The 24,424-nt window shown below is 36.5% G+C and overlaps 3 protein-coding genes and 1 non-coding gene across 6 annotated transcripts; 2 read left to right on the top strand and 2 right to left on the bottom strand.

Moving 5' to 3' along the window:
• The first annotated feature begins 7,149 nt into the window (after nucleotides 1-7,149).
• Nucleotides 7,150-7,257, top strand: LOC118349514. The gene has a single exon (XR_004802471.1). It is a non-coding gene; the product is annotated as a small nucleolar RNA R71 (small nucleolar RNA).
• Nucleotides 7,258-10,246: 2,989 nt separating this feature from the next.
• Nucleotides 10,247-14,874, top strand: LOC108997099 (ribosomal RNA processing protein 36 homolog). Of its 2 annotated transcripts, XM_018973216.2 has the most exons (13): nucleotides 10,247-10,527; nucleotides 10,666-10,703; nucleotides 11,219-11,352; nucleotides 11,491-11,654; nucleotides 11,735-11,801; nucleotides 12,612-12,664; nucleotides 12,795-12,849; nucleotides 12,940-13,014; nucleotides 13,393-13,419; nucleotides 13,518-13,592; nucleotides 13,743-13,860; nucleotides 14,189-14,235; nucleotides 14,358-14,874. In XM_018973216.2, exons 3-13 carry the CDS (start codon nucleotides 11,257-11,259, stop codon nucleotides 14,466-14,468), a joined length of 888 nt encoding a protein of 295 aa, XP_018828761.1. In that variant the 5' UTR covers nucleotides 10,247-10,527; nucleotides 10,666-10,703; nucleotides 11,219-11,256; the 3' UTR covers nucleotides 14,469-14,874. The 2 variants fall into 2 exon arrangements, with proteins under 2 accessions (XP_018828761.1, XP_035549914.1); XM_035694021.1 differs by lacking the exon at nucleotides 10,666-10,703.
• A 239-nt stretch (nucleotides 14,875-15,113) lies between these two features.
• Nucleotides 15,114-18,825, bottom strand: LOC108997100 (F-box protein PP2-A12). Its single transcript, XM_018973222.2, has 3 exons — nucleotides 18,221-18,825; nucleotides 17,497-17,615; nucleotides 15,114-15,795 (listed from the first exon to the last, which is right to left on the bottom strand). The coding sequence occupies exons 1-3, from the start codon at nucleotides 18,557-18,559 to the stop codon at nucleotides 15,378-15,380; spliced, it is 876 nt and encodes a 291-aa protein (XP_018828767.1). The 5' UTR covers nucleotides 18,560-18,825; the 3' UTR covers nucleotides 15,114-15,377.
• A 2,018-nt stretch (nucleotides 18,826-20,843) lies between these two features.
• On the bottom strand, nucleotides 20,844-24,261 carry LOC108997020 (scarecrow-like protein 28). Of its 2 annotated transcripts, XM_018973098.2 has the most exons (2): nucleotides 21,649-24,261; nucleotides 20,844-21,567 (listed from the first exon to the last, which is right to left on the bottom strand). In XM_018973098.2, the coding sequence occupies exons 1-2, from the start codon at nucleotides 23,286-23,288 to the stop codon at nucleotides 21,228-21,230; spliced, it is 1,980 nt and encodes a 659-aa protein (XP_018828643.1). In that variant the 5' UTR covers nucleotides 23,289-24,261; the 3' UTR covers nucleotides 20,844-21,227. The 2 variants fall into 2 exon arrangements, with proteins under 2 accessions (XP_018828643.1, XP_018828642.1); XM_018973097.2 differs by having other exon boundaries at nucleotides 20,844-24,259.
• Nucleotides 24,262-24,424: the final 163 nt, after the last annotated feature.

Genomic DNA, 24,424 nt, shown 5'->3' with positions numbered 1-24,424 from the left:
CCAGTCGATCGGTTTCGGCTGGTTTTTTCATCACATGGCAGACATCGGTTCGGAGTCGGTTTGGCACCGAAACCGCGCCGAACCCATCGGTTTTCAGCCCTACTAGTTCATCCCTAGCCCTACTTGAGAATTTAGTTACCCATAAATATAATGGGACAACAAAAATTTTAAGGAAAAAATAGAACAAATGGCAGCCATGAGAATTTTTTATTCTTGATCTGTACATGAGCGTCCAAACCAGGCCAAGCAAAAAACAAACATTTTCTTTCTTTCTTTTTTTCCTACGTCTCCCCCCTAAAACAAAAAGGAATGTCATGTCAAAGTAAATTCAAAAACTCCCCATTTCCTTTCCCACGTCTCCACTCCAAAAAGAAAGTCAAAATGAAGTAAAACTCTTCATTTATTACGTCTCCAACCAAAAGATAAGGTACCATCCAAATCTAGTAGCCTTCAAAGAGGAATAAAGCTGCTCCGTTTCTTTTGTCTTTTGGTCCCACGTCCAAGTCGAAATGCATGCCATTCAATTTATGAACTCTGAAATTAAATATAAAAAAAAAAGTTGTGCTTAAAAATATCTCAGAATAAATAAAAGAATAAATTCATTCCTGTAAATTAATTCTTATCATTTTTACTCATATTTTAGCATTTTAGTCTAATAATAGGATATTTAGAGTGCACTTTCATGCACTCATCATACCCTCCAACTTGCTTATTGCTAGTCCCTACCAATTTATATGCAAAAGAGATGAAAGTGACTAAAGAAAATCACAAGGACGAGCCACCAATTCACACTTTCTAAATTCACATATCAAAACAATCTAAGGAATCCAATAACCCTCTCACAAGCAATCTACCTATAGCAATCCACAGTATGTGTGTGTGCTCCAAATTGCATCCATCTAACCAAAAGTCCTGACACATGCAACATCAAGAACATCTTAAGCGAAAGGTTCAACTCCATAACCCACGGGTATAAAAGTGTTTCGTGTGAGGATTCTCTCTATGGAGTTGACAAATAAGTGTACACACACTCTCATAAGAAATTAGGTAATTATGTACAAACAACAAGCAAACATTGATCTTAGGATAGGAACACTAATAAATTAGATTTCCACCACTCTTTCCAAAATATTACTTAGGATCAGAACGGTCAACACAAAAGGTTGTAACGTGGTTTAAGTTTGGGACTACATAAAAAAAATGATGAAAATGATTCAAAAACTTTCAAGTACATACAAAGGGAATATTATTAAAACTCTCAATAAACCACATTTCTCACTTGATGCACTCTTCAACCTTTCAAATTATCGAATAATGCTTCTTTTTCTTTTTCTTTTTCTTTTCATAATTTGGTGAATAATTATGTCACCCTGATATTTTGCTACTTCTACCAAACTTTGATACTTTTGCCTTTGAAGCTCACTCACTTGAACACCTTAAAACTCATGTTCTCCAACTTTCTCTCTCTCCCTTGTTTTATTCCGTGCAAAAAATAAATAAATAAAAAGTCCACATCTAGTATACACTTTGAAGTAAAAAAGGTAGAAAAAATCAGTGTATAGGTTATACTTTAATATGGAGAGGTATGGATAATGTGGTCATATGAAAAGAAAAAGCTATATGTGTTTATTGGCTCAAAGTTGGCTACTAAGGGTCTATGATGGAAATGATTAGCTTGAAAGACTCAAACGTTGATCTTAAGTTGACATTCGTCATATTCCAAGTATATCCATCATCTTACCACAAATCATATAATGATATTCTCGAAAGAAGTGCCCAATTCAACATATCAATGAACACTTATCACAATTTACTGCATTTGTAGGCTCTCAATTCTCTCCAAATTCACATGAATACTTAAGCAAAAGAGTTTTCTAGCTACATATGTTAAACTACCATCTTACCACAAAATTTAGATGAGTGCATTAGGAGTTCTGTGAATGCTTCAGTAAAAAATGATTATGGTGGGTTTGGTAAATTCACAAAAATGGTTATGAATGAGAATAAATATACATATGAAAAGGATGCACGTGTGATGCAAAATTAAAAAAATTTGACACATAAAAATACGCCACAAAGTTTCAACTAGCATTTTAAATACTGAATTTGCACCACACCTCCAACTTAAATAAAAAATTGTCCTCAATGTTTAAAAATCAAATTTGAATGTGGAGTAATTAAAAATGGTAGAATATACCTGATGAGTGACGTTGGTAGCTCGCCAAGCACTAAAAATAGTAACTTAAAATTATAAAATGAAACTAATATGCAAACAAAAACAAAGAAAACAACAACAAACAAAAAGGAAAAGAAAGAAAATAAGAGAAAATAAAAAATAAAATACAACAAATAAAGAAAAACATACATCCATAATGTGGTCAAGGTTGATAGACCGGATCCAAAAGTTGAATATCTTCCACTTCCAGAACTTGCCTATCAATTAATATTTAAGTTGTTGACCATTTACTTTAGAGATCTGATTATTCTTAATATCCTTTATTTCTACCACCCCATTTGCAAAAATATTTTTCATTACAAAAGGGCCGGTCCACCTAGACTGAAGTTTTCCTTGGTGCTTATGGAGTCTATAATCGTATAAGAACACTCAATCATTAGATTTAGACGTTTTTCTCAAAATATTTTTATCATAAAATGCTTTCATTTTAACCTTATAGATTCTAGAGTTCTCATAAGTATTATTTCTCAACTCCTCTAACTCGGTCAACTGAAATTTTCTAAGTTTACATTCTTCTCCCATGTCAAAATTGAAATGATTGATGGCCCAATAAGTTTGATGCTCGAGCTCCACAGGTAAGTGGCAAGGCTTTCAAAAAACAAGCCTATAGGGTAACATGCCTAAGGGAGTTTTGAAAGCTGTACGGTAGGCCCAAAGCGCATCGACTAGTCTCAAAGACCAATCTTTATGATTCGGGTTGACCTTTTTTCTAAAATTTGCTTAATTTTCCTATTTGCAAGTTCTACATGTCCACTTGTCTTGGGATGGTAGGCAGTAGAGATCTTATGTACCATCCTATATTTTTTATCAAAACCTCAAAAGAACGGTTGTAAAAATATGTATCCCGATCACTAATGATAGCACGTGGTGTACCAAATCGAAATAACACATTCTCTTTGAGAAATTTAATTACCGTCCTATTGTCATTGCTCCCGCAAGCTGCTGCCTCTACCCATTTTGACACATAATCTACTGCCACAATAATATATTGATATCCAAAAGAATGTGAAAATTGTCTCATAAAATCAATGCCCCAACAATAAAAAATTTCAATCACTAAAATTAGATTTAAGGGTATTATATTACAACGGGACATAACTCATAATTTTTTACATTTTTCACATGAGCGATAATAGATATTTGCATCCTTAAACAATGTGGGCGAATAAAATCCATACTGCAGAATTTTTACAGTGGTTTTCTTCATTGAAAAGTGGCCCCCCACAAGCTTGGAAGTTACAAAATTCCAAGATGCTAGCAATCTCTTCATCAGGGATGCAACGCCTTAAAATTTGGTCAAGACAATATTTGAAAAGATAATGGGCATCCTAATAGAAATTACGTACCTCAGTCATGAACTTTCTCCTGTCCTGAGTGCTCCAATCCACCAATATCTCATCTGCAACCAAATAATTCACAATGTGAGCAAACCATGGTAGAGAAGTAATAGAAAGTCAATGCTTATCGGGAAAATCATCCCTGATTGGCAGGTGGTCAGATGTGTCCTCAAATGTGAGCTTCGAGAGATGGTCAGCCACTACGTTCTTCACTCCTTTTTTATTTTTGATGGTGATGTCAAATTTCAGCAAAAGTAAAATCCACCATATTAGTCACGCATTTAACATCCTTCTTTGTAAGAAGGTACTTAAGGGCTGCATGATCTGTGAAAATAATAATAGGAGAATCAATCAAGTAAGCACGAAACTTATCCAAAGTAAACACTACATCTAGCAACTCTTTTTCAATGGTGGAGTAATTAATCTGAACACTATTTAGAGTTCTATTAGCATAGTAAATGACAAAAGGCTTACACTCTCTTCGCTGTCCAAGAACAACACCTATAGCAAAGTCACTAGCATCACACATTATCTCAAAAGGTAAAGTCCAATCATGTGACTACATTACGGGTGTTGATGTAAGCTTGCCAATTAGCGTTTTAAAAGCCTATTGACAAGCTTGTATCCACTCAAATGAGGTATTTTTAGCTATGCGGTCATATAGTGGTCTAGATATGGTGGAAAAATTCTGTATGAACCTCCTATAAAAGCCTGCATGACCAAGAAAGGATCTCACATCCCTTACTGTCCTAAGTGTAGGCAACTTAGAGATTAATTCAATCTTTGGTTGATCAATCTTTATCCCCTAGAATAAATAATATGCTTTAAGACTATATCTGAAGGTACTATAAAGTGGCATTTCTCCCAATTCAAAACCAATTTCTTCTCTTCACGAGTTAAACCTCTCTCTAGATTCAATAATCATGCATAAAAAAAGATCCAAAAACAGTCAAGTCATCTATAAAAACTTCCATGCAATTTTCAACCATGTCACTAAAAATACTCATCATGCAATGTTGAAAAGTAGCAAGTGCATTACACAATCCAAATGACATTCTAGAAAAAGCATAAGTACCAAAAGGACAAGTGAAAGTGGTTTTATCATGGTCTTCTAATGCAACTTCAATTTGATAATAACCAGAATAACCATCCAAGAAACAGTAGAAAGAATGACCAGCCACATGCTCAAGAATTTGATCAATAAAAGGGAGAGGAAAATGGTCTTTCCGGGTGGCAGCATTCAATTTTCTACAATCAATGCACATCCGCCACTCAGTCACAAGTTTTGTATGGCCTAACTCTCCCAGGTCATTCTTCACCATAGTAATACCTGACTTTTTAGGAACAACATGTGTAGGACTTACTGATTTACTATCAGCAATAAGATATATCATTCCTGCATATAATAGTTTCAATACTTTATTCTTTACCACTTCTTTTATATAGGGATTAAGCCTACACTGGGGGTCTCTACGAGGGCTAGTTTCTTTCTCTAAATTAATTTTATGAGAACAGACCAGGGGACTAATACCTTTTATATCAGTAATGCTCCAACCTAAAGTCGACTTATGCTCACTTAGGGTCCGAATTTTCTCACATTGAGACTGAGACAATTCAAATGAGATAATAACAGGAAAGGTATCACCTGGATCAAGGAAAACATGCTTTAAACCCTTAGGCAGAGGCTTTAATTCAACTTTGGGTGCTTCCACACTTGAAAGAATTTGTTTTTCACATTTTTTAGGCAACCCCTCAAACTTCAGTTGCCATGCCCAAGTGCCATAATCAGAGTTCTATAAAAAATAGCACAAATATCAACTACATCATATGGATCACTAATAGAATCAAACTCAGAATTAACAAAAAAATACTCAAGGGGATCAAAATCATAAGCTATAGAAACTCCCCTATCCATGAGTGAGTCATTCATGTATGTCTGGTGGCTCTCGTCATCATCTTCTAGTTGTTTTGCAATATGGAAGATATTCACCTCGAGAGTCATGTTTCTAAAAGACAGCTTCATGAGCTAATTCTTGCAATTAATAAGAGCATTAGTAGTGGCAATGAAATGCCTATATAAAATCAAAGGAATTTTAGAAGTAGTATCAACAACAGAGCTAGTGTCAAGGATTGAGAAATTAACAGGATAATAAAATTTGTTAATTTGAATTAGAACATCCTCTACCACACCCCGGGGTACTTTGACTGAACGGTCAGCCAATTGCAATACCATAGTGGTTGGTTTGATTTCTTCCAACTCCAACTACAAATAAAGAGAATATGGCATTAGATTCACGTTAGCTCCTAAATCTAGCAAAACTTGTCCAAACTCATGATTTTCAATGTTGTATGCAATGGTTAGACAACCAGGACCCTTGTATTTGGGAGGAATCCGCTACTCAATTAGAGCACTAACTTGCTCTGTCAAGAACGTTGTCTCATTCACATGGTGCTTCCTCTTAACTGTACACAAATCCTTGAGAATTTTTGCATAAGTAGGAACTTGTTTAATCACATGCAAAAGAGTAAGATTGATTTTTACCTGCCTTAAATTCTCTAGGATTTTATTGTTAGGATCTAGAGTTCACTTGTTTGATTTTAAAACTTGAAGGAATGGTATCTTAACAGGACTCTTTGTCACCTCGGGTTCCTTAGGTAGCTCGGTATCACTACTATCTTGATTATTTTCCACACCCTCTGTTTTGTTCATTGTTGGGACGTGTAAGGACTTACCACTTCGTGTCACAATGATATTCACATCCTTCAAATTCTCTTGCGTCATGTGTTGATCATGGGGTGCGGATTGAGCTTGAGAAGAGAACTTACCTCGCTCATTCACACTCAAGGAGCTCATCAATTTAGACACTTGATTCTTTATCTCCTTATTTTCTTCAACAACCTGAGTAATCAAAGATTCAAACTTTTAGTTTGTCTTACACTGTGCCTCAATAAAAGCATGCAAAGTGTCTTCTAAATGACTCATAGAATATAAAAGGTACATGATATAGTGCAGGATATGATCTAGGGGGTTGTGCAGACGGTTGGTTTTCAAACTTCCAGCTAAAATTGGAGTGATTGCATCACCCCGGATTATAGGTATTAGAGAAAAATGAAAAATGCTTCTTGTACATACCTAAGACATAATGTTGTTCCTAATACATCCCTCTCATCTCAACAAATGTGGGACACTCTTGGGTAAGGTGATCTACCCCGCCACACACAAAACATGGTCAAAAAGACTCTACATAATTAGCCACATGTGTTGGCTTTAAGTCCTTAGTCTTTAACACATCTAGCTCCCTAGTGAGTATCTCAACATTAACCTTTAGGCTATCATCTTCACTGAGATGGTAAATTTCACCACCATTTTGGTTTCTGGTAGGTCGTGACATTTTTGTGCTTTCAGTAGCACTAGGTCTAGTCCAAGTGTGAGCTTTTTCAGCAAGTTCATTGAGGTATTATATGGCTTCATCAGGATCTTTCTGTAAGAACTTATTGTTACACATCATCTCCACAAATTGGCGCTCTCTAGGTGTAAGTCTCTCATAAAAATAGCTCACTAAACGTCAATTCTCATACCCATGGTGAGGACACATACTCAACAACTCATTAAATCTCTCACAAGATTGATACAAAGTCTCACTATCGTTTTGTGCAAAGGTGGAGATTTACCTTTTTAAAACATTGGTCTTATGTTGGGAAAAATATTTATTAAAGAAGACCTGAGTCATCTCATTCCATGACCTAATAGATCGTGGTCTTAGCGAGTATAGCCAACTCTTAGCCTTATCCTTCAAAGAGAAAGGAAATAACTTAAATCTCATAACGTCATCAGTTGCATTTTGACTATGAAAAGTCGTAACTACTTCCTCAAACTCTATAATGTGCACATATGGATTTTCTTTTTCCAAGCCATGAAAAGTAGGGAGTAACTGTATCATCCCTGTCTTAAAATTCAGTTGGCGAGTATTAGCTAGAAACATGATGCATGATGGTGTGTTTGTGCGTGTAGGGTGGAGGTAATCATGAAAAGTTATAATGGGTTGATTTTCGTGTTCACTCATTTCTTCGGGACTAGATGAATTGTCAAATAAATGATTTAAAAAATTTGATTCTGACTCTACCACAGGCCTACAAACAAATCTACCCAAGGCGTCTTTATATCTTTGCATGTAAGGTAACAAAATACTAAAAACTAAAGATACTATGAAAATAAAGAAAAATAATAATGCAGTAAGTTAAAAGAGTGAATGAAATTACCGCATTAAACTGCTGAAATAAAAACCTATTTAGCAATTCTTCTACCGTCTCCCCAGCAACGACACTAAAATTTGATTATGCCCAAAGAATAACATGTTAGTTGTAGCACAATTTTGGAGTGTCGATTCCACAGAGAGACAAATTAAAAGAATAGTCGAAGGAACAAAGAAACTAAAGAAAAATATTAAATGATTAATGGAGAACAAAGATTAATTTTAAATACAAATTAAAGTGAAGCAAAATTACTAACAGAAAAAGTACTCAAATTTGACAAACAGTAAAGCGTCGGGAATCCCTTGCACAAATATGATATTTTAATTATTCTTAATTCATTGAATAACTAAATTGGGAACTCAATTCCCAAAATTCTCAATCGAAATGTATAGATTTATAAACCAAGATTAAATCAAATGTAACCCTTTGAAAAATCATTCATCACTTTTAAAATACATAAATTATTATCACTATTGAAAAAATTCAACGATAACAATATACTCAGGAAGCGATATTGTAGCAAAGAATTAAATCAATATAGATAAATAATTGATTTAAACATAATCAAATAGCTAATCTATTAAATAGAAAATGCATGACTGAATCCATAAATAGAATAAATTTTATGATTATTCGGATCAGAAAACATCAATAATGAATTGAAAATGATAAAACAAAAAAGTTTTAGTAATTGAAAATCAAATACATAAATTAAAAAATAAATAAAAATATCATCTACTGTGCAAGTTCATCCCTAACCCTACTTGAGAATTTAGTTACCCATAAATATAATGGACAACAAAAATCTTAGGGAAAAAATAGAAACAAATGGCAGCCATGAGAATTTTGTATTCTTGATCTGTATGTGAGCATCCAAACCAGGCCAAGCCAAAAACAAACATTTTTTTTCCTACGTCTCCCCCCTAAAACAAAAAGGAAGACTAGGTTAAAATAAATTCAAAAACCTCTCATTTCCTTTCCCACGTCTCCACTCTAAAAAGGAAGTCACTCTTCATTTCTTTCGTCTCCAACCAAAAGATAAGGTGTCATCCAAGTCTGCTTGCCTTCCAAGAGGAATAAAGCTACTCCATTTCTTTTGTCTTTTGGTGCCAGGTCTAAGTCAAAATGTATGCCATTTAATTTATGAACTCTGAAATTAAATATAAAAAAATTTGTGCTTAAAAATAACTCAGAATAAATAAAAGAATAAATTCATTCATGTAAATTAATTTCTATAATTTTTACTCATATTTTAGCATTTTAGTCTAATAATAAGGTATTTAGAGTGCACTTTCGTACACTCATCATCGCCTGTTCGAGGTCTAACCCAAGAGCATAACCAGCCTGCCACTTAAAAAAAAAGGAAAACTAAGAGTACCGAACGGCGCATTTTGTGGTTCAAGCCCTGACTTGTCAATGCTAACTTAAAAGTTAAAATAAACAATAATAATTGGTAGGTTTTTTTTTTTTTTTTAAGAAAAGAAGACGGTATCCAAATTTTATTAATGATCCTAACTTGTGGCAAAGGAAAACCGTTGTAACAACAAAACACCTAGAGATACATATAATCAAAAAATCAAAATGCATGCATCAAAATTATTAAGACGTCCGGTTACAAAACAAAATATCAATGAAGTACTGGATAAACCAAAACTAGGCATTATAGAACAAACCTTAGACAAAACAACTAAAACCTGCAAGAAAAGACATGTGCAACTGAGAATAAGAGAAACAAATAAACAAAAAAACTTCTTACCAGGAATAGCATTACGAGACTTGCAAATAAGAGAGACTAATTTTGTTCACACAGAGAAGACCTGTAAGACTACTAGGCAATATATGATTACTAGGTCAATCCGAATTTAAATCACCAGCTCTCTACTTGGCAAGAAAATTAGCCACGACATTACAATATTGAAAAACATGGCTCACTCTATATTGGCTTGACGGTTCCCCACGTCTCAAATTGCAATTAACTCCAAAATTTTCAAACTAGTAATGAAAATCATGAACCGTTAATGTTAGATATCGACATAAAGTGCATAAATACTATACAATTATTTTGAAAAAGAATGAGATCTATTATTAAGAAATTAATATTTTTTATGAAATTTTCGTATTTACTTAATTTTTTTTTTTCAAAAAATTAGGAAATAACATGGACTCTTAACAGACTTCCGAAACATGGGCCGACAAGTAAGCAACAGAACCTAATATAAGCTGGATCTCCCTAATGACTCGGCCAACATGGCCCACGTCTTGTATACAAGACCATTAGGCAAACATGGCCCACGACACTACAAAGCAATTAACAGCACAGGGAAACATATTAAAAAAAAAAGAACAGGGACACGTGCAATCAGCATATACCATTAGATCACTTGGAGGATGGTGATTCAACCGAGCTTCCCAGGGTCATGACATAACTCCTCCTTTGTTCTCTGTATATTTGCTGCCGCCCCCCACTCGTCTCTCTCTCTCCACTGTGAGTTTCCGTGGCCGCCGCAATCCCCTGCCGTCTCTGGTTGTAGCTTCGTCACGCCTGCCGCCCTTCCCCACGCCGTTCTTCCAGCCCCTCTGCCTCGTCCGTCGCACGCCGCCGCCCACACCGTTTCCAGCCCTCGGTTTCTACCCTGCCGTTGCCTCGTACTCCGTCCTTGCAGGGCACGTTGCCGCCAATCACGTCGTACCCCAGTGCCGGTAAGTCCCCGTCCACCGCTCCATTGACTCTCTATCTGTCTCTCTCTCAGTCGTTCTCTATCTCTCTGTTTTACTCTCTGTGTCCGTTTATTTGCTCTCCGTCTCACTGTTAGTTCCTTCCCCTACAATTTTCCACAGCCTCCGCCACACCCTTCTTGGAGTACCTCGCACCACAGGTAAGATATGTGATTAGTTGGAAAATTTCGTTGCTGTTATGGCGCTTGTTCAGTCGGTAGGTTGAGGTTTGTTGGATGTTAAGATCAGGGTGGAAATTGGTATTGAGTTCGAATTTGGAAAATCGGGTTTGTGGTGGATTTGTACTGTTTGGCCATTGTGGAGTATATTGGGCGTGGTTTTGTTGGCAGTTGATGTTATGAAGGGTTATGGCTTTCACGTGTAAGATAACAGTGAGTTTTGTGTAGTTATATTAACATGAGTATTTTTGAAATGGTGAGGATTTGGTTTGTACAATGGTTGTGTTACCTTTGGGCTAAGTGAAAGTATTCAGAACAAATAGATTTGGATAGATGGGTTTGGCTAAATCCGGGTTATAGGTGAATTGGTCTTTTTAAGTGTATTTAAGTGAGTTGGTCTTTATTTCACTCGTGTCCTCATAGAATCTCAAGTTTAATCTCAAATTATAAAAATACAAAAGTTATACATTCCTGAATCCGAGTATTCCTTGAAACAGCAATTCAACTTTAGGGACAACAAATCTGTTTGATTCAGATGTCGATGATGAAGAAACCTGATAATCTGGTCTCCCATTCAAGCAAGACAAAGTTCGAGGACAGCGATGAACACAAATCGTCCTCTTCTGAATACGTGGGTATAACTATCCCAGGCCCAGGACCGCATCATTTTTATTTATTGGTTTTGAATTTTAGAATTTTTAGTTAAATTTTTGGGCGTTTTTCATATAAATCTTTTTAAATAATGAAAATTTTTTTAATTTTTGAATAGGAGGAAGAGGAGGAGGAGGAGGAGATAGAGCGCGAGCTCGCCGATGCTACATTCGAAGAATTGCAACGAGCGCTTTCGGATGGGTCGCATTTTGAGTATAAAAAGCATTCGCTGAATAAAAAGCACCATGAGGAAAAGAAACCTGGGAGGGCCAACAAGAATAGGTAATGGTTGGCTGGTTTGGTGAGCTTATTAGTGCTTTTAAATTGTGCAAAAATAACTGATTTTGTGGAATTTTGTGAAGGCCGATGGAGGCAAGTAGCAAGAAGCCGGTTCGTAGGTTTAGAGAGGTGGTTCAAGCTCCTAAGAGGGTGAGTTGATTGAGCAAATATAAGATATTGTTTTTGCAGAGAATTCTGTTGGGATAGTGTTCAATATTGTGGTTTTTTTTGTTATGAAACTGAAGGAGTCAGATGCTTACTGATTTATAATTTTTTTGGGTTTTGTAGAATGAGTATTTTCTTCTTTAGTGCTCTGTGATATGTTTTGTCAAGAAGGTTTTATGCACAATAAGGGTGGGGTAGTTTCAGAGTTTAAACGAAGCAGCCATGATATGCTGCTTGCACTCGAGGTTTTATTATGTTTCACCTGTGAATCCTGAGTAGTAGATAGGGCATCAAATCCTTGTTATGAAAAATAGTTTTTTCTTGAAGAAACAACTTTAGCAAGGACAGGGCATGGATTTTGCATATACTTAAATGGCAAATGAATGGCCAACTTGCTTTAACGATATTGAATTTTTATGCATAGAGTCTAATTCTCAAAATTCAATTACTATTGCATGTCAATAATGATACATATTTTGCTAGTGTATTTCTAAAAGGCTCTTTTAATCCTCATTGCTATGGTGGGACTGGTCAAATTTTGTGATCTTGGAGTCTGAGATGGAAATCACATTGAAACAAAACATTATTCACTCAATAACTTTTGTAATTGGAAATTCATAAATGCACCAAGTTTCTTGAATCCACCACATGATTTATTGGTAAAAAACCACCAATAAAAGTCTTATTTAGTTATGGTAGAAGTTTTTTAACCTGCGCTAGCAATCTTTGTGGTTGTTTCTATAAGCTCTTTTATAGCTGCATGCCGGATGACATTAACTTTTGTCATGTACACAGGTCATACGTGACCCCCGTTTTGAATCTTTATGTGGTGCATTTGATGCCAAACAGTAAGTCTCCCGCTCTCTCTCTTTTGTTAAGTATATGATGCTGTCTTCTTTTTCCACTATCTTTTGTACAACTACCTTTTTTCAGTTATTTTTGTTGTTGTATGCGTAATATGTATATTGGATCTTACAGGTTTAGGAGCAAATATAATTTTCTCTTTAAGAAATATGATCCTGATATAATAGAGGTATCCACGCAATTTATGAGGTGTAAAATTTGTTTTCAATATTTTTACTTGTTAGTTTCTCTTACATGAACTTTGTTTTGGACATGACAGAAAGAACGGAAGAAGTTAGACAAATCCAAGGATCCAGATGCCATAAGCAGATTTCAAAACAGCATATCTTGGATGGTAAGTTCCTGCCCTCTGGGAAAGTAACACACATTCTCCATAGAGAAATGATATTTGCAGTCATAGAGTGCCCAAGTGTCGCGCACTTCTTTTGAAAAAGTGAGTAAACATGGGACCCATATGAAAAAATTAATTTTTTAATGGTGGAACCCACTCTTTTTCAAAAAGAGTGTGCGGTGTTTGCACAACCTATGATTGTATGTAGCATTACTCCTCTCCGCAATATTTGAACTCATGGCCTTACCCAGCACCCCATGACCTGATGACCATTGACCTGGTCTTTGTCTCGCCATGTTATATTTTTCTCTTAAGTTTTGTCTCTGAAATTTAAGTGGATCTCTACTGATCAATTTTCCTACTGTTGTCACCTACTGAAAGAGGGGTAATCTTCCTGCTGAAAGAGAGGTGAGGTTCTGAATTAATGAACTGTGTGAAATATGTTTTCTATTTTTTCTTCTCATGTATTAATTTCTTCTCTATGAACTCTACTTTGGATATAACAGGAACTACGGAAGCAATTAGCAAAATCAAATAACCCAGAAGTCATTGGTGAATTAAAGAGCCACATAACTTGGATTGTAAGTGCTGGACTTCTTGGAAAGAAACGTGACATTGGTTGTGGTCATTTATCTTAAAATGTTATAAATTCGTCTAGATTCGTTCCAGTCTATCTGAAATGTTAATGGATTTAAATATCATTTTTTTCCTATGGTTCACCTTCTTTTCAGGAAAAGCAGTTGAAGTCTGAGTCAGGTCAGCGTACTGATGCAGCAATTCTGGCTGAACACAAGAAGAAAGAGAGAGAAGCAGCAAAGAGAGGAAAACAACCATTTTATCTCTCTAAAAGTAATGTTACCTTCATCTATGTGTGTGCGTGTGTGTGGAGCTGAGTGCTGCTATTTTACCACGGTCTGATGTTGGTAATTCAAGCTTCTGAATCAAAGTGATGAGGCTGGAAATCTCCACTCTAATGTTTTCTGTTGCCTAGCAAAATATATTTGGTTAAAATACATGGGCATGAGATTAATTAGTGGTGGCAGTGGCACTCTGTTAATGCGTGGGGGCTCTGTCCCATAATTGATAGTGATGGTGGAGATATATGGTGGTTGCTCTGTGTTGCATGATTAAATAAATGGATGAGCTCACCCAGTCACTTGCTTCTGTTTTTTTGCAGGTGCACTCCAGAAGCAAAGGCTAGTTGAGAAATATGAAGATCTCAAGGTATGGTTTCTTTTATAAAGGAGGGTGTATATTCAACTTCTATTCTGATGTGAAAAATGTCACGTGTAACAACAACCATTGGGTTGAGTTCTCTAATATATTTTTTCCCCTCATTCGCTCAGGCATCTGGTAAGCTCGATGCCTTTATCGAGAAAAGAAGAAGGAAGAATGCTGCAAAGGACCATAGATACATGCCATACCGCAGGCCCAACAACCATGAGCAACCAAATTAATGGCCTCACAAGTTTTGGTTTCTTGCATCATTGGAGAGCTATATCCCCATGGAGTTTTTTCTTTGATAGAGAAAGAGAACTTGTTTTACATTTTGGGTTAGTTTGTGAGTTTGACTTTTAGTGGATGTAACAGAATGCTGGGAAGTAGCTAGCATAGACTTGTATTGAGTTGTATTGAGCTGTATTGAGCCTTCTGCTGTTCTTACATGAAGCTCAATGCTACATATCTTCTGCTGTAAATTGATATCCTCACAATCTTTTTTTTTTTTCCTGGTTTTTTGGGGGGAGAGATATCCTCGCAATCTTCTTTTGAATGGCCTTGATGACGTCTTTTTGTAACAACACTGCTTGTAAAATAGTACTCATCACTTGAATTTGGATTAAATCTGTTTGCTTGTGCTTGTGATGAATGATTGAGTAGGGGATTATTGATGGTCCGAGTCTGGTCAAAATACAGACGTTATCAAGGAAAATAACATTTCATAAATCGGCCTCGTTTGTTATATGCTCGGCCTTTGACCAATATGGTAAGTTCTCAATCCTGCTCAGGACTCCAGCATCTCTAGGCTGCAGTACTGTTGCAAAACCAGAAACACAAGTTGGAGCAGTACGAAGCTGCCCAAGGCTTAGAGAAAAAAGATGCACATAATATCAGGGCACTCAAACTTCAGCTAGCCTTTATTATACAAAATCCATGCCAGAAGCCCTTTTCAGGAGATGTTAAACCGTTGAAGTGCACATCTTTACACTCTGATTAGACCAATTGAACACATAAATATACACATCGCCTCGCCTAATAAACAAACAAACAATCAAACTCACTCTAGGCTTATAAAAATCACCTGGTATCTGTAGAACTCTTCTTTTCCTACTTCTTTATGACACAACTTCATACCTACAGAGGTTAATTTAAAAACGCTTCAACCTCTCCCTAAATTCACTTGGGTATATAACTACAGAATCTAAACAGAGACCACCTTTGGTGTGCGTGCAATCAATCTGGGTCATAGAGAACTTAATTTTAGTTGCTGCATTGGACTTATCTACGACAAAATCCCCAACGTGATAGTATTTCCATTTTGTTACATTCAGAAAGCACTTTGATGCGGCATGCTGACCATCTGAAGTCCATAGCTGAAACTGCACTGGCTTTATGTCCCATCCGTGAACATGCTCGGTGTTAGAAATTTGGCGACCAAACCACTTGGATGTCCGTCCCAGCTGCAGCCTGAAGAATAGGCTATATGTTCCCATTGGAAATGGGAACTCTACCTCGCCATCAACTTCAAACCACCAAATTTGCTGGACGTATGCAACCGTGCGAAATCTACATGTAAAGGAAGAGGAGGTCTAAATCAATTCCAGTACTCCATTGCCCACATAGATAAAAGAAATACGAGCATATTCAACTGATACGACCTCCATTACCCACGTAGATAAAGAAATAAGCAGCATATTCAAGTGATACAACCGCAATTATTGCACCAGCACAGAAGAAAGCATCACCATCACAAGTAAGAAAGTGTGGCTACGTCACTCACCAACAGAAGCTGTGCAGTAGATTATGAAACCTTTACCACCTCAAGTTCCAACATAAGCTTTTAATTGCTGAAAGTTTTTCTAATCAATCTAAAGATGCACAAAGTTGAGCGAAAAAAGTTAACATCTTACCATAGACTTTAAGAATGCCCTGGCTTTGAATAATAGTTGACAGGCTATGAATATCTACTTTGAGATCAAGTGAGCAACAGTGCAAGAAAAAGGAAAAGGGAAAGAGAAACAATTAATTTGAATATCTGATAAAGCTTTCAATCTGACTGGTGAAATCCAATTTCAGACCAAAGATCTCAATTTGTTTGTGTGTGACGTTAAAACTCAGTTAGTCTTTCTTTACTTCTCCCCAAAGCTCTCCTCAATCGCAGTCAAGTAACCGGCCTGCTATGTAGCGTCTGATTTTCATAGAGTCTAGGTGTAATCAACTCTCTTACCCATTCATGTGCTGCTAACGTTTCAGCATACTCTGGAATTCCATATTTAAATTTAGCTCACTTCTCTAATAGTTTTCTTAGTAATTCTGCTCTTCTTGTCTTAACATGACCAGCTCCTAATCATAGTTACTTTGATCTGTTAGTGGCGAGGGTAAACTTAACGGTATACGAAATTCTTCAAATGACCTGAATGTAATAACTTGTGGTTGTACAGAAGCCAATAATTATTTTCCAAGAACTGTTTTCCTGAAATTATGCTGAGAAGGAGGGTTTACAAGGTGCAGTGTATCAACTTCCGCCTAAGCTAATAAAGTCCTTATGAAACCAAATACATAATTTTTGAAGAGCCGATGATTTTCTTTTTTCAAGCATTATTGATGAAAAACCTACTTTGATGTGCAGTCCACAGACAAACCCAAACCGGAAATAAGCTATCTGAATTTGAAACCAAAAACAAAAAATGAACATCTTTTCGAATTCAGCTAATAAAATCCTTCTGAAATCAAATACATAATTTTTGAAGAGCCGATGATTTTCTTTTTTCAAGCATTATTGATGAAAAACCTACTTTGATGTGCAGTCCACAGACAAACCCAAACCGGAAATAAGCTATCTGAATTTGAAACCAAAAACAAAAAATGAACATCTTTTCGAATTCAGCTAATAAAATCCTTCTGAAATCAAATACCTACTTTGACAAACTCCAGCAAGAGAATTCTTGGAATGGTTGGAGTATCCATCATCCATCTAAAAGATTTTTTTGGGGCAAGTACCACCTAAAACGTTACAACAGACATACAAATTTTCCCAATGCAATAAATTCTCGAAATTTCAAGCATTATTGATGAGAAGAAACCTACTTTGACACATTCCAGCAATGGAATTCCCCGAACGACTGGAGTTTCCATCATCCATCTAAGATAACTTTTTCTTTTTTTCAGAAAAAACCGTCTAAAAGATATAGGACAGAAACATATAATGTTTCCCATTTCCGTCAAAATCATCACATAAAAATAAAAAAAAGAGTGCATGAATCTCACCCAGATTCTTCCGTTGGGATATGACTCCAATATCTTCGATCATCAATCCCAGTGATCGATAACCCTTTTGAAGCAATGGACAAACAAACACCACCGGTACTTTTATGCAGCCAAAATTTCTGCCAAAATTCCAATTTTTATACCAACTCATCAGATCCAAATCAAGAAGAAGAGCTCATGATTGGCCACCAAGAAAGTAGAAGAAAATAAAAATCCGAATCTTATTCTACATGTTCTTGTGATTATATTTAAAACCAATTCCCATCAAGTCAGAGAGTAAAACTTCTGCCCTAAAATTACGAGAAACGTGATCTTAATATAAAGAGATGTTTATTTTGCATTCTCGTCACGGGCTTACTCCAAATCCAAACCTAAAAAAAATGTCACTACTAAACCAAATAATTTCATCCCCGCTCAATTAATTAAAAAATTCTAAGAATTCCAAAGTTCATTTTATTTTCTTACCTTGTTTCTCATTACCCAAACAGAGTAAAACTATTAAACGAATTCGATACAAACGAACCAAAACAAACACTAAACAAATTCCCAATCTTATGAATTAACCGTATTAGTTCCCGAGGAAAAATCCTTATTTACTTCCACATGAACGACAGCCCCACCACACCGATCAAAAAATTGCTCAAGATGGGGCATTGTTCAATCATTCCAAACTTCCTCGGCACGCAAACAGAGGACAACCAAAAAGAACCAAAAAGAACAATACCTTGGTATCACAATCGAAACTATTAGCCTGACAAAGCCTCGCGTATATCTCCCGCTTACCCAAATCCCCCGGCAACTCACCGAACACTTTCCTAACAAGAACTTGATAATTAGACGGCAACTTCGATTCCCACAGATAATCGGCCCACGAAGCCCCACGAAAAGCCCGATTCAGCCTCGCCAATTTGCAAATCTCTGGAGGGTCCAAGGAGGCCAGAACCAGGGCTACACAGCTCTCAGGTAAGTCTCCCAAACTGGGTTTCGATTGCAAAGACAAAGACCCATTGGAACAATCAGACCCAGTTATGCCTGAGAAAAAAACAGATAAACCGGCACCCATGATACGAAGAAACTAGGATGATCCCCTAAAGGATTGATTTTTTAATTTTAAAAACAGAGAATCCTATAGAAACAGAGAGCGGTTGTGGGGTGGCAACATGAGGTATTTGAGGAAGGACGCGCAACAGTTAGCCCCCGGGAGGGGAGGGGAGGGGGGAGGGAGTTAGGTTTGTTTTGGTTGTTTTTGTTTGTTTGCCAAGAAACAGCGGGAGACAGCAGAGAACGATTTGGACGGAAAGGCAGGAGATGAGGTGGGTAAAAGTTGAATAAAATTCTATAAGGATATAATATTTTAATATAATTTTTATTTTAAAAATTAAAAAATTAAATTATTTATTATATTTTATATAAAAATTTAATAAATTATAATATTTAGATGAAATAAAATGAGATAAAATAATTTAAAATCCCTAAAATATCATATCCATAAATACAAATAGCTAGTGTATTGTTTGCATTTTTTATATAAAAGAATGAAGAAGTTGCTTTTCCATTTTGTTGCATTTCCTTTTTTTTTTTTTTCGATTATGTAGGATGGAGTAAAAAAAACTATGAAAATCAGGTCAACAACAACATTATGGTTATGTAGCAAGGACGACCTTTTTCTTATTTTGGTTACTGGGAATTACAGTTGCTACAGGTCAACAATCATATTCGGAATCGTTTATTTTAAAAAATGAGATGAGATAAAATAAATTGAGATTAAAATTAAAAATTTAAATAAATATTATTAGAATATATTTTTTAATATTATTTTTATTTTAAATTTTGAAAAAGTTAAATTATTTATTTTATTTTATGTAGAAATTTAAAAAAATTGTAATGATGAGATAAGAAAAAATAAGATATTTTTTAAAAACAAACGAGGCCTAATCAGTTGATTGGGTCTTAAGATATTTTTTATATAAAACAATAAAATTAATTTATAAAATTTCTTTAATTTTAACAAGAAAAAAAAAAGTAAAAATAGGAACATAACGAGTCCACAACCTTATAATATGACCATGAAGGTTACGCAAAATTCTTATATATAAGCTGTTAAGAAAAAAGAATTTTGATAAAGTGTTTAGACGATATATAGATCAAATTTTATCATTTAATTTATCAAAAAAATCTTATACCTAAGTGACGTGGAGGATATAAGTAAAGAATATGCAATGCAGATTGAGTAATTTCGCTTATTTATTTAAGAAGAATATCTAATGGCAGATTTATGTTCACATTATCTTATATTAAGCTTTTCTGTCACTTACATTATGAAAATTTTATACACTATATTATTATTTTATTTTTATTTTATTAAATATGATGTGATATATTTATTGATTATTGATTATATATTTTTTAATCATTTAATAATAATAAATATTTTATATATTATTTAATATAATTAAAATAAAATAATATTATAGTATATAACATTAATCTCGTATTAATATGAACGAGTGGATCCGGTAGTGTTTTTTTTATTAGATGGATCCGGTCGTGTCTGTTTTTATTAGATTAAGAAAAGTACAGCCTCCTCCACGTGGATCTGACTCGGCACCACGACATGCCAGTCGTGGTTATAGCCATCTTTGAACACGTGCCATCGAGTCAGCATAGGTCTGTTCAGATGGATGAGGAAAGAAGATCAAGAAAAAAGAAAAAAAAAACCTCTTTTATTTTTTATTTTTTTTATTTCTATTAAATTAATTGAGTTGTTGTGCTGACTTACTGAACACAAAACGACACATAAAGAGAAAATCAATTCCCAGGATGTTGGTGTTTTCATCTCGGACAAAATAATAATCCGGTGACAACCTGGATCAGCCGGCCCCGGGACAGCCAAGACATATCCGTAATTGGGAATGATCCCTGTAAATACTCCCGTCATCAAACACTCGTGCAATTCTGTGCAGAAACTAGAGCTTAGCATCACATCTCTAGTATCATCTATCAACATGTCTACTTCTCATTCCATCCTAAATTACTAAAGAAAGCATTAGTCCTCTCTCCATTACTATGATTCGGAGTTATCAATATATATTACATGATTGAGATCCTTGCAAATGGAAGAGACCTCTTTGAGAAGTGTTACAGTGTTACGGCCATAAAAAAATAATTCTAGAAATGTAAATTTACAAACTGACGTGAATTCATTAAACTTACAGAGCAGTTTTCTTACTCTTTTAGTTTTTGGTTACTGAATGCAGTACATGATACGTGATCTAAATACAAGAAGAATATACACAAGTGAGAACAATCTCCACGGCGATGACTCACTCCACACATATATATTGAAATTGGCAACTTGCAAATCAATGAAATCCATTTCATATATGACAATCGAGTGTCCTACATGGTTTATGAGACCCTCCAACAGAGACTATAATAAATTATAATGACCGACTTACAAAGAATTTGAGCATACATAAAGAATTAATGAATAAACACAAATTGACTCGAAATACTGGTGTCTGAAATCTAGGGAATCTGGACTGCAACCACTGAAATCAATATCGCCCCCTACTGTATTACTACATATAATTCTTACACTATTGAATGACAATGTTATCTGCAACAAAAGAATGAAAGAATGACAATAGTTTTCCTACCTACAAAGAATTGTGTATCCTTTTCTGTATGCAAGACTAGTAGAATGCATACGAAACCAAAACCCGAAGCAATCAACTTGGCTGAGAATAAGAGGACGAACTGCCTACAACATCAAGGGGCGCCCATGCCGAGATTGTGTAAAGAGGTTGATCTAGCCAACTTAAAGTAAGCGCCGCTCCATCTTGCCCTTGCTTCTTAACGCTGAAGTTCTCACAGGAGTACATTTTCAACAACAATTGGCTCTGAAGCATTTCCCTCTCGTTTATTCCCATGCATCGGAATCCTCCTTGCTCTATCAACTTCCTCCACTTCTCAAAACTTTCGTGCCTTTCATGCCTGTCCCTTCCCTCACAAGCAATTATGTTCTTAATTTCGCGTGCAAACATCTCCTCTATCTTTAGCCTGACCGAGCTGTCCAAGGGAAGACTATAATCAATAGAGTCAAATATGGCAGAGTAGTGTTTTAGTGAATTGGAAGCTCTTGTTTCCAACCTGGGTTCGTTGTGTTCAGCCTCTTGCTCTGCCATAATGACAACTTTGGGGTTTGTGCTTCGGATAAGTCCCAGAAAATCCCTTAGTGCTCCTCCATTCCCATCGTAAAGAGTCTTGTGCATTTGAAAAATACAATTCACGGCCACACACTCTTGCTCCTTCACATGAAGCATCCACAGCCTCACATCTTCCAACCTGTCCACCACTGGATGAAATTCGAAAGGTAGATTCAATGCCTCAGCGAATCCGGCAAGCCTATCTCCCGTTTCATTCAGTTCTTGCTTGGACTCACCAATACCCGTGATTCTAACATGGGTTGGAGGATTAGTCCTAGAAGCTAAACTCTGGAACAAACTCGGCCACTGAAGCCCTTGCTTAATGTCGAAATCTATAATGTGAACCCTGTCTTTCCCTTCAAAAGCTCTCAATAATATCTCATTTGATGTAAAATGAAGAAACTTTGGAATTGGGCTCACCTGGTTCAAAAGCCTCAGTGCAGTGCTAGAGTCTTCATCCGCCCGATCAAGCTCCCGAGGAGTGGTAATATGAAAAATATGAGGCCAAAGCCTTGTGACTCGTATGGCCAAAGCTTCAGTGTAATATGCAGATAGACGGCTAATAGGGCTTCCTTGGGGCGAAGCAATCTCACCCAACTTAGCTATAAAATGATTGATCACAGCGATATTCCGGAATCCAATCGCTTCAACACATGCTGTAAGTAAGCTGACAAGCTCAAACCCTTGATGCTCCCCTTGGTTGTCCTCCTCCCTACCCTCGACTTCATTGTCCTCATGGGAATAAGGATTCCTAGACCCATTTCCCACTTCTTGTTCCGAGACATTCTCATTTAGCCTATGGCCCAAGCTTTGGCTATCTGATGAAGTACTTGATCCCGAGGCCTCCTTCACCAGCCTGTAGCTGGTCTCACCGTCCTTCTCACCAAGGTCTGTGATCTCAGTCACCACGGATCCCACCCATGGATTGTTCGACAATGGCAAAGGTGGTGAAATCAATTCACCGGGCACGTAACAGTTCCTTTCGTCGTCCCCTGAACATGTCGTCAGAGAGAACGGAACTCGGGGAGGGTTAAGGCCTGTGATCCCAGGAACTGAGCGAGACGCCTCGATACCGGGCTGAAACCAAAAGTTCCCAGCACCCAGTTGGCCTAAACTCAAACTATCATGTCCACTTCCCAGAATTTCATCGGATTTCCCATTATCACCGCCGCCCTTTTTCCTCTTGGCTTTACTAATGCATGAATCATCAACAGAGCCCTGCTCTGCTAACCTCTTCAAGCTCTTTCCTTGCTCCCAAAACTCACCTTTGATCTCTCTCTTCGCTTCGATAAATGTCGTCTGAGCACTCGTCTTCTGAGTGCTTGTCGCTAAAGGTGGAAGGCGGACACTCTGCTTAAGAGAACAGCTGCTAGTCTTCGATTCAATTGACTTCTCCACCGAAAGGCCAACTGGCCTAATGGGCTGCGAGCGCGAGGTGTCTTTGCGGGAGAAACTACATGGTAAGTCCAATCTCTGTGTGCTCATTGAAGGCAGCTGGAAATGGCAGGCTTGCAACTGTGCAGGTGCTTCGCTCAATCTATGTCTTGGTGACAGCAATGTAGAACTAGAACACCCAGCCAACATCCTCTATAACCTTCCTATTTTCTTTCTTGGTTTTCTTAACTTCAGTTCACTCACCTATTTTGTTCTTTCTCCCCCCCTATCTCTTTTTGTTTCTATAAACTCTTTTGAAGTATGGAACGTATGTTTTTTCTGTATGAATTATATGGATTTGTATGAACTCTGAATGTATGTTTGAAAAGAGAAATCCGGAGAGAAAAACTGTGAGTGTGTGTGAATTTTTTAGAAACCAAAAAAGTTGTATATAGGAATCCGATGAATAACAAAAATTTTCACAAATTTAAGTGTTCCTATATATATGAGCTAGAGATATATGAGTATGCAATAAATAGTAGAATATATATGCAAAACCTACCCCCCAAAAAGAATGAAAGAGTTGATAACTAATTTAGCGAACTACCAGAAAACGATCATCGGATTCCGTAATGTTCAGAGAAAACTCATTGGAAAAGAATATGCTGTTGCTTCTCATTGGAACTCACTACACGAAAGGAAATGCGGAAACATACTTGCACAAATTGATGGATGAGATAGTGAGAGATTTTGAGACCCCGATCAGCATTTGAAAAATCCATGAAGAACTCCACCATAGCTGAAACTGAATCAGAAGCAAAACCCAGAAAAGCCGGCGCTCCGAGAACCCCTCAAACAAGCATTGAAAATGTATCTACAAAGACAAATACTTCTTCTCAGCGCTCACTACCGGAAAAGAAAACCATACACCATAAGAGACTCGAGCTTTCATAGAACGAGGTAAATTTCTTCTGCTACCATTTAATCTACAACTAAACTATACTATACTATACTATACTGCTACACCACCACCACTCTCATGGCCGTCTCTCTCGTGGCTTTTTTCTCCCTTTTCCCCTGACTCTTACGACTGATTTGATTTACCAGCAACGTTGAGGAAAAAAATGTATGGCTTCGTGAAAAGGATGTCGGCGGAAACACGGTATTGTAACCGTTGGATAGAGATCCGACGGTGAAGGGTGGTAGTCTATATGACCGTTGGAAGGTGTCGGTGAAATATAACCGTTGGGAGGGGTTAACGTACGGAGATAATGTGTTCGGGATTATATTCGACGTTGGGGTAAAATAAATGTTGGAGGCTGGGGTGGGTGTTTGGGCCTGGGGAG

This window comes from Juglans regia, chromosome 9, assembly GCF_001411555.2.
Source record: "Juglans regia cultivar Chandler chromosome 9, Walnut 2.0, whole genome shotgun sequence".
Lineage (NCBI taxonomy): Eukaryota > Viridiplantae > Streptophyta > Magnoliopsida > Fagales > Juglandaceae > Juglans > Juglans regia.
This window is presented reverse-complemented; position numbering and strand designations above follow the sequence as displayed.

What these genes read in the sequence shown, in the direction of transcription:
- LOC108997099 (XM_035694021.1), top strand. Translation starts at nt 11,257, where the DNA reads ATGTCGATGATGAAGAAACCTGATAATCTGGTCTCCCATTCAAGCAAG. An exon ending in AATCGTCCTCTTCTGAATAC is followed by an intron (nt 11,353 to 11,490) that starts GTGGGTATAACT and finishes ATTTTTGAATAG; the next exon opens with GAGGAAGAGGAGGAGGAGGA. An exon ending in GGTGCATTTGATGCCAAACA is followed by an intron (nt 12,665 to 12,794) that starts GTAAGTCTCCCG and finishes TGGATCTTACAG; the next exon opens with GTTTAGGAGCAAATATAATT.
- LOC108997020 (XM_018973097.2), bottom strand. Translation starts at nt 23,288, where the DNA reads ATGTTGGCTGGGTGTTCTAGTTCTACATTGCTGTCACCAAGACATAGA.
- LOC108997100 (XM_018973222.2), bottom strand. Translation starts at nt 18,559, where the DNA reads ATGGGTGCCGGTTTATCTGTTTTTTTCTCAGGCATAACTGGGTCTGAT. An exon ending in GTTTCGATTGTGATACCAAG is followed by an intron (nt 17,616 to 18,220) that starts GTATTGTTCTTT and finishes GAATTTTGGCAG; the next exon opens with AAATTTTGGCTGCATAAAAG. An exon ending in ATCCCAACGGAAGAATCTGG is followed by an intron (nt 15,796 to 17,496) that starts GTGAGATTCATG and finishes CTTTACATGTAG; the next exon opens with ATTTCGCACGGTTGCATACG.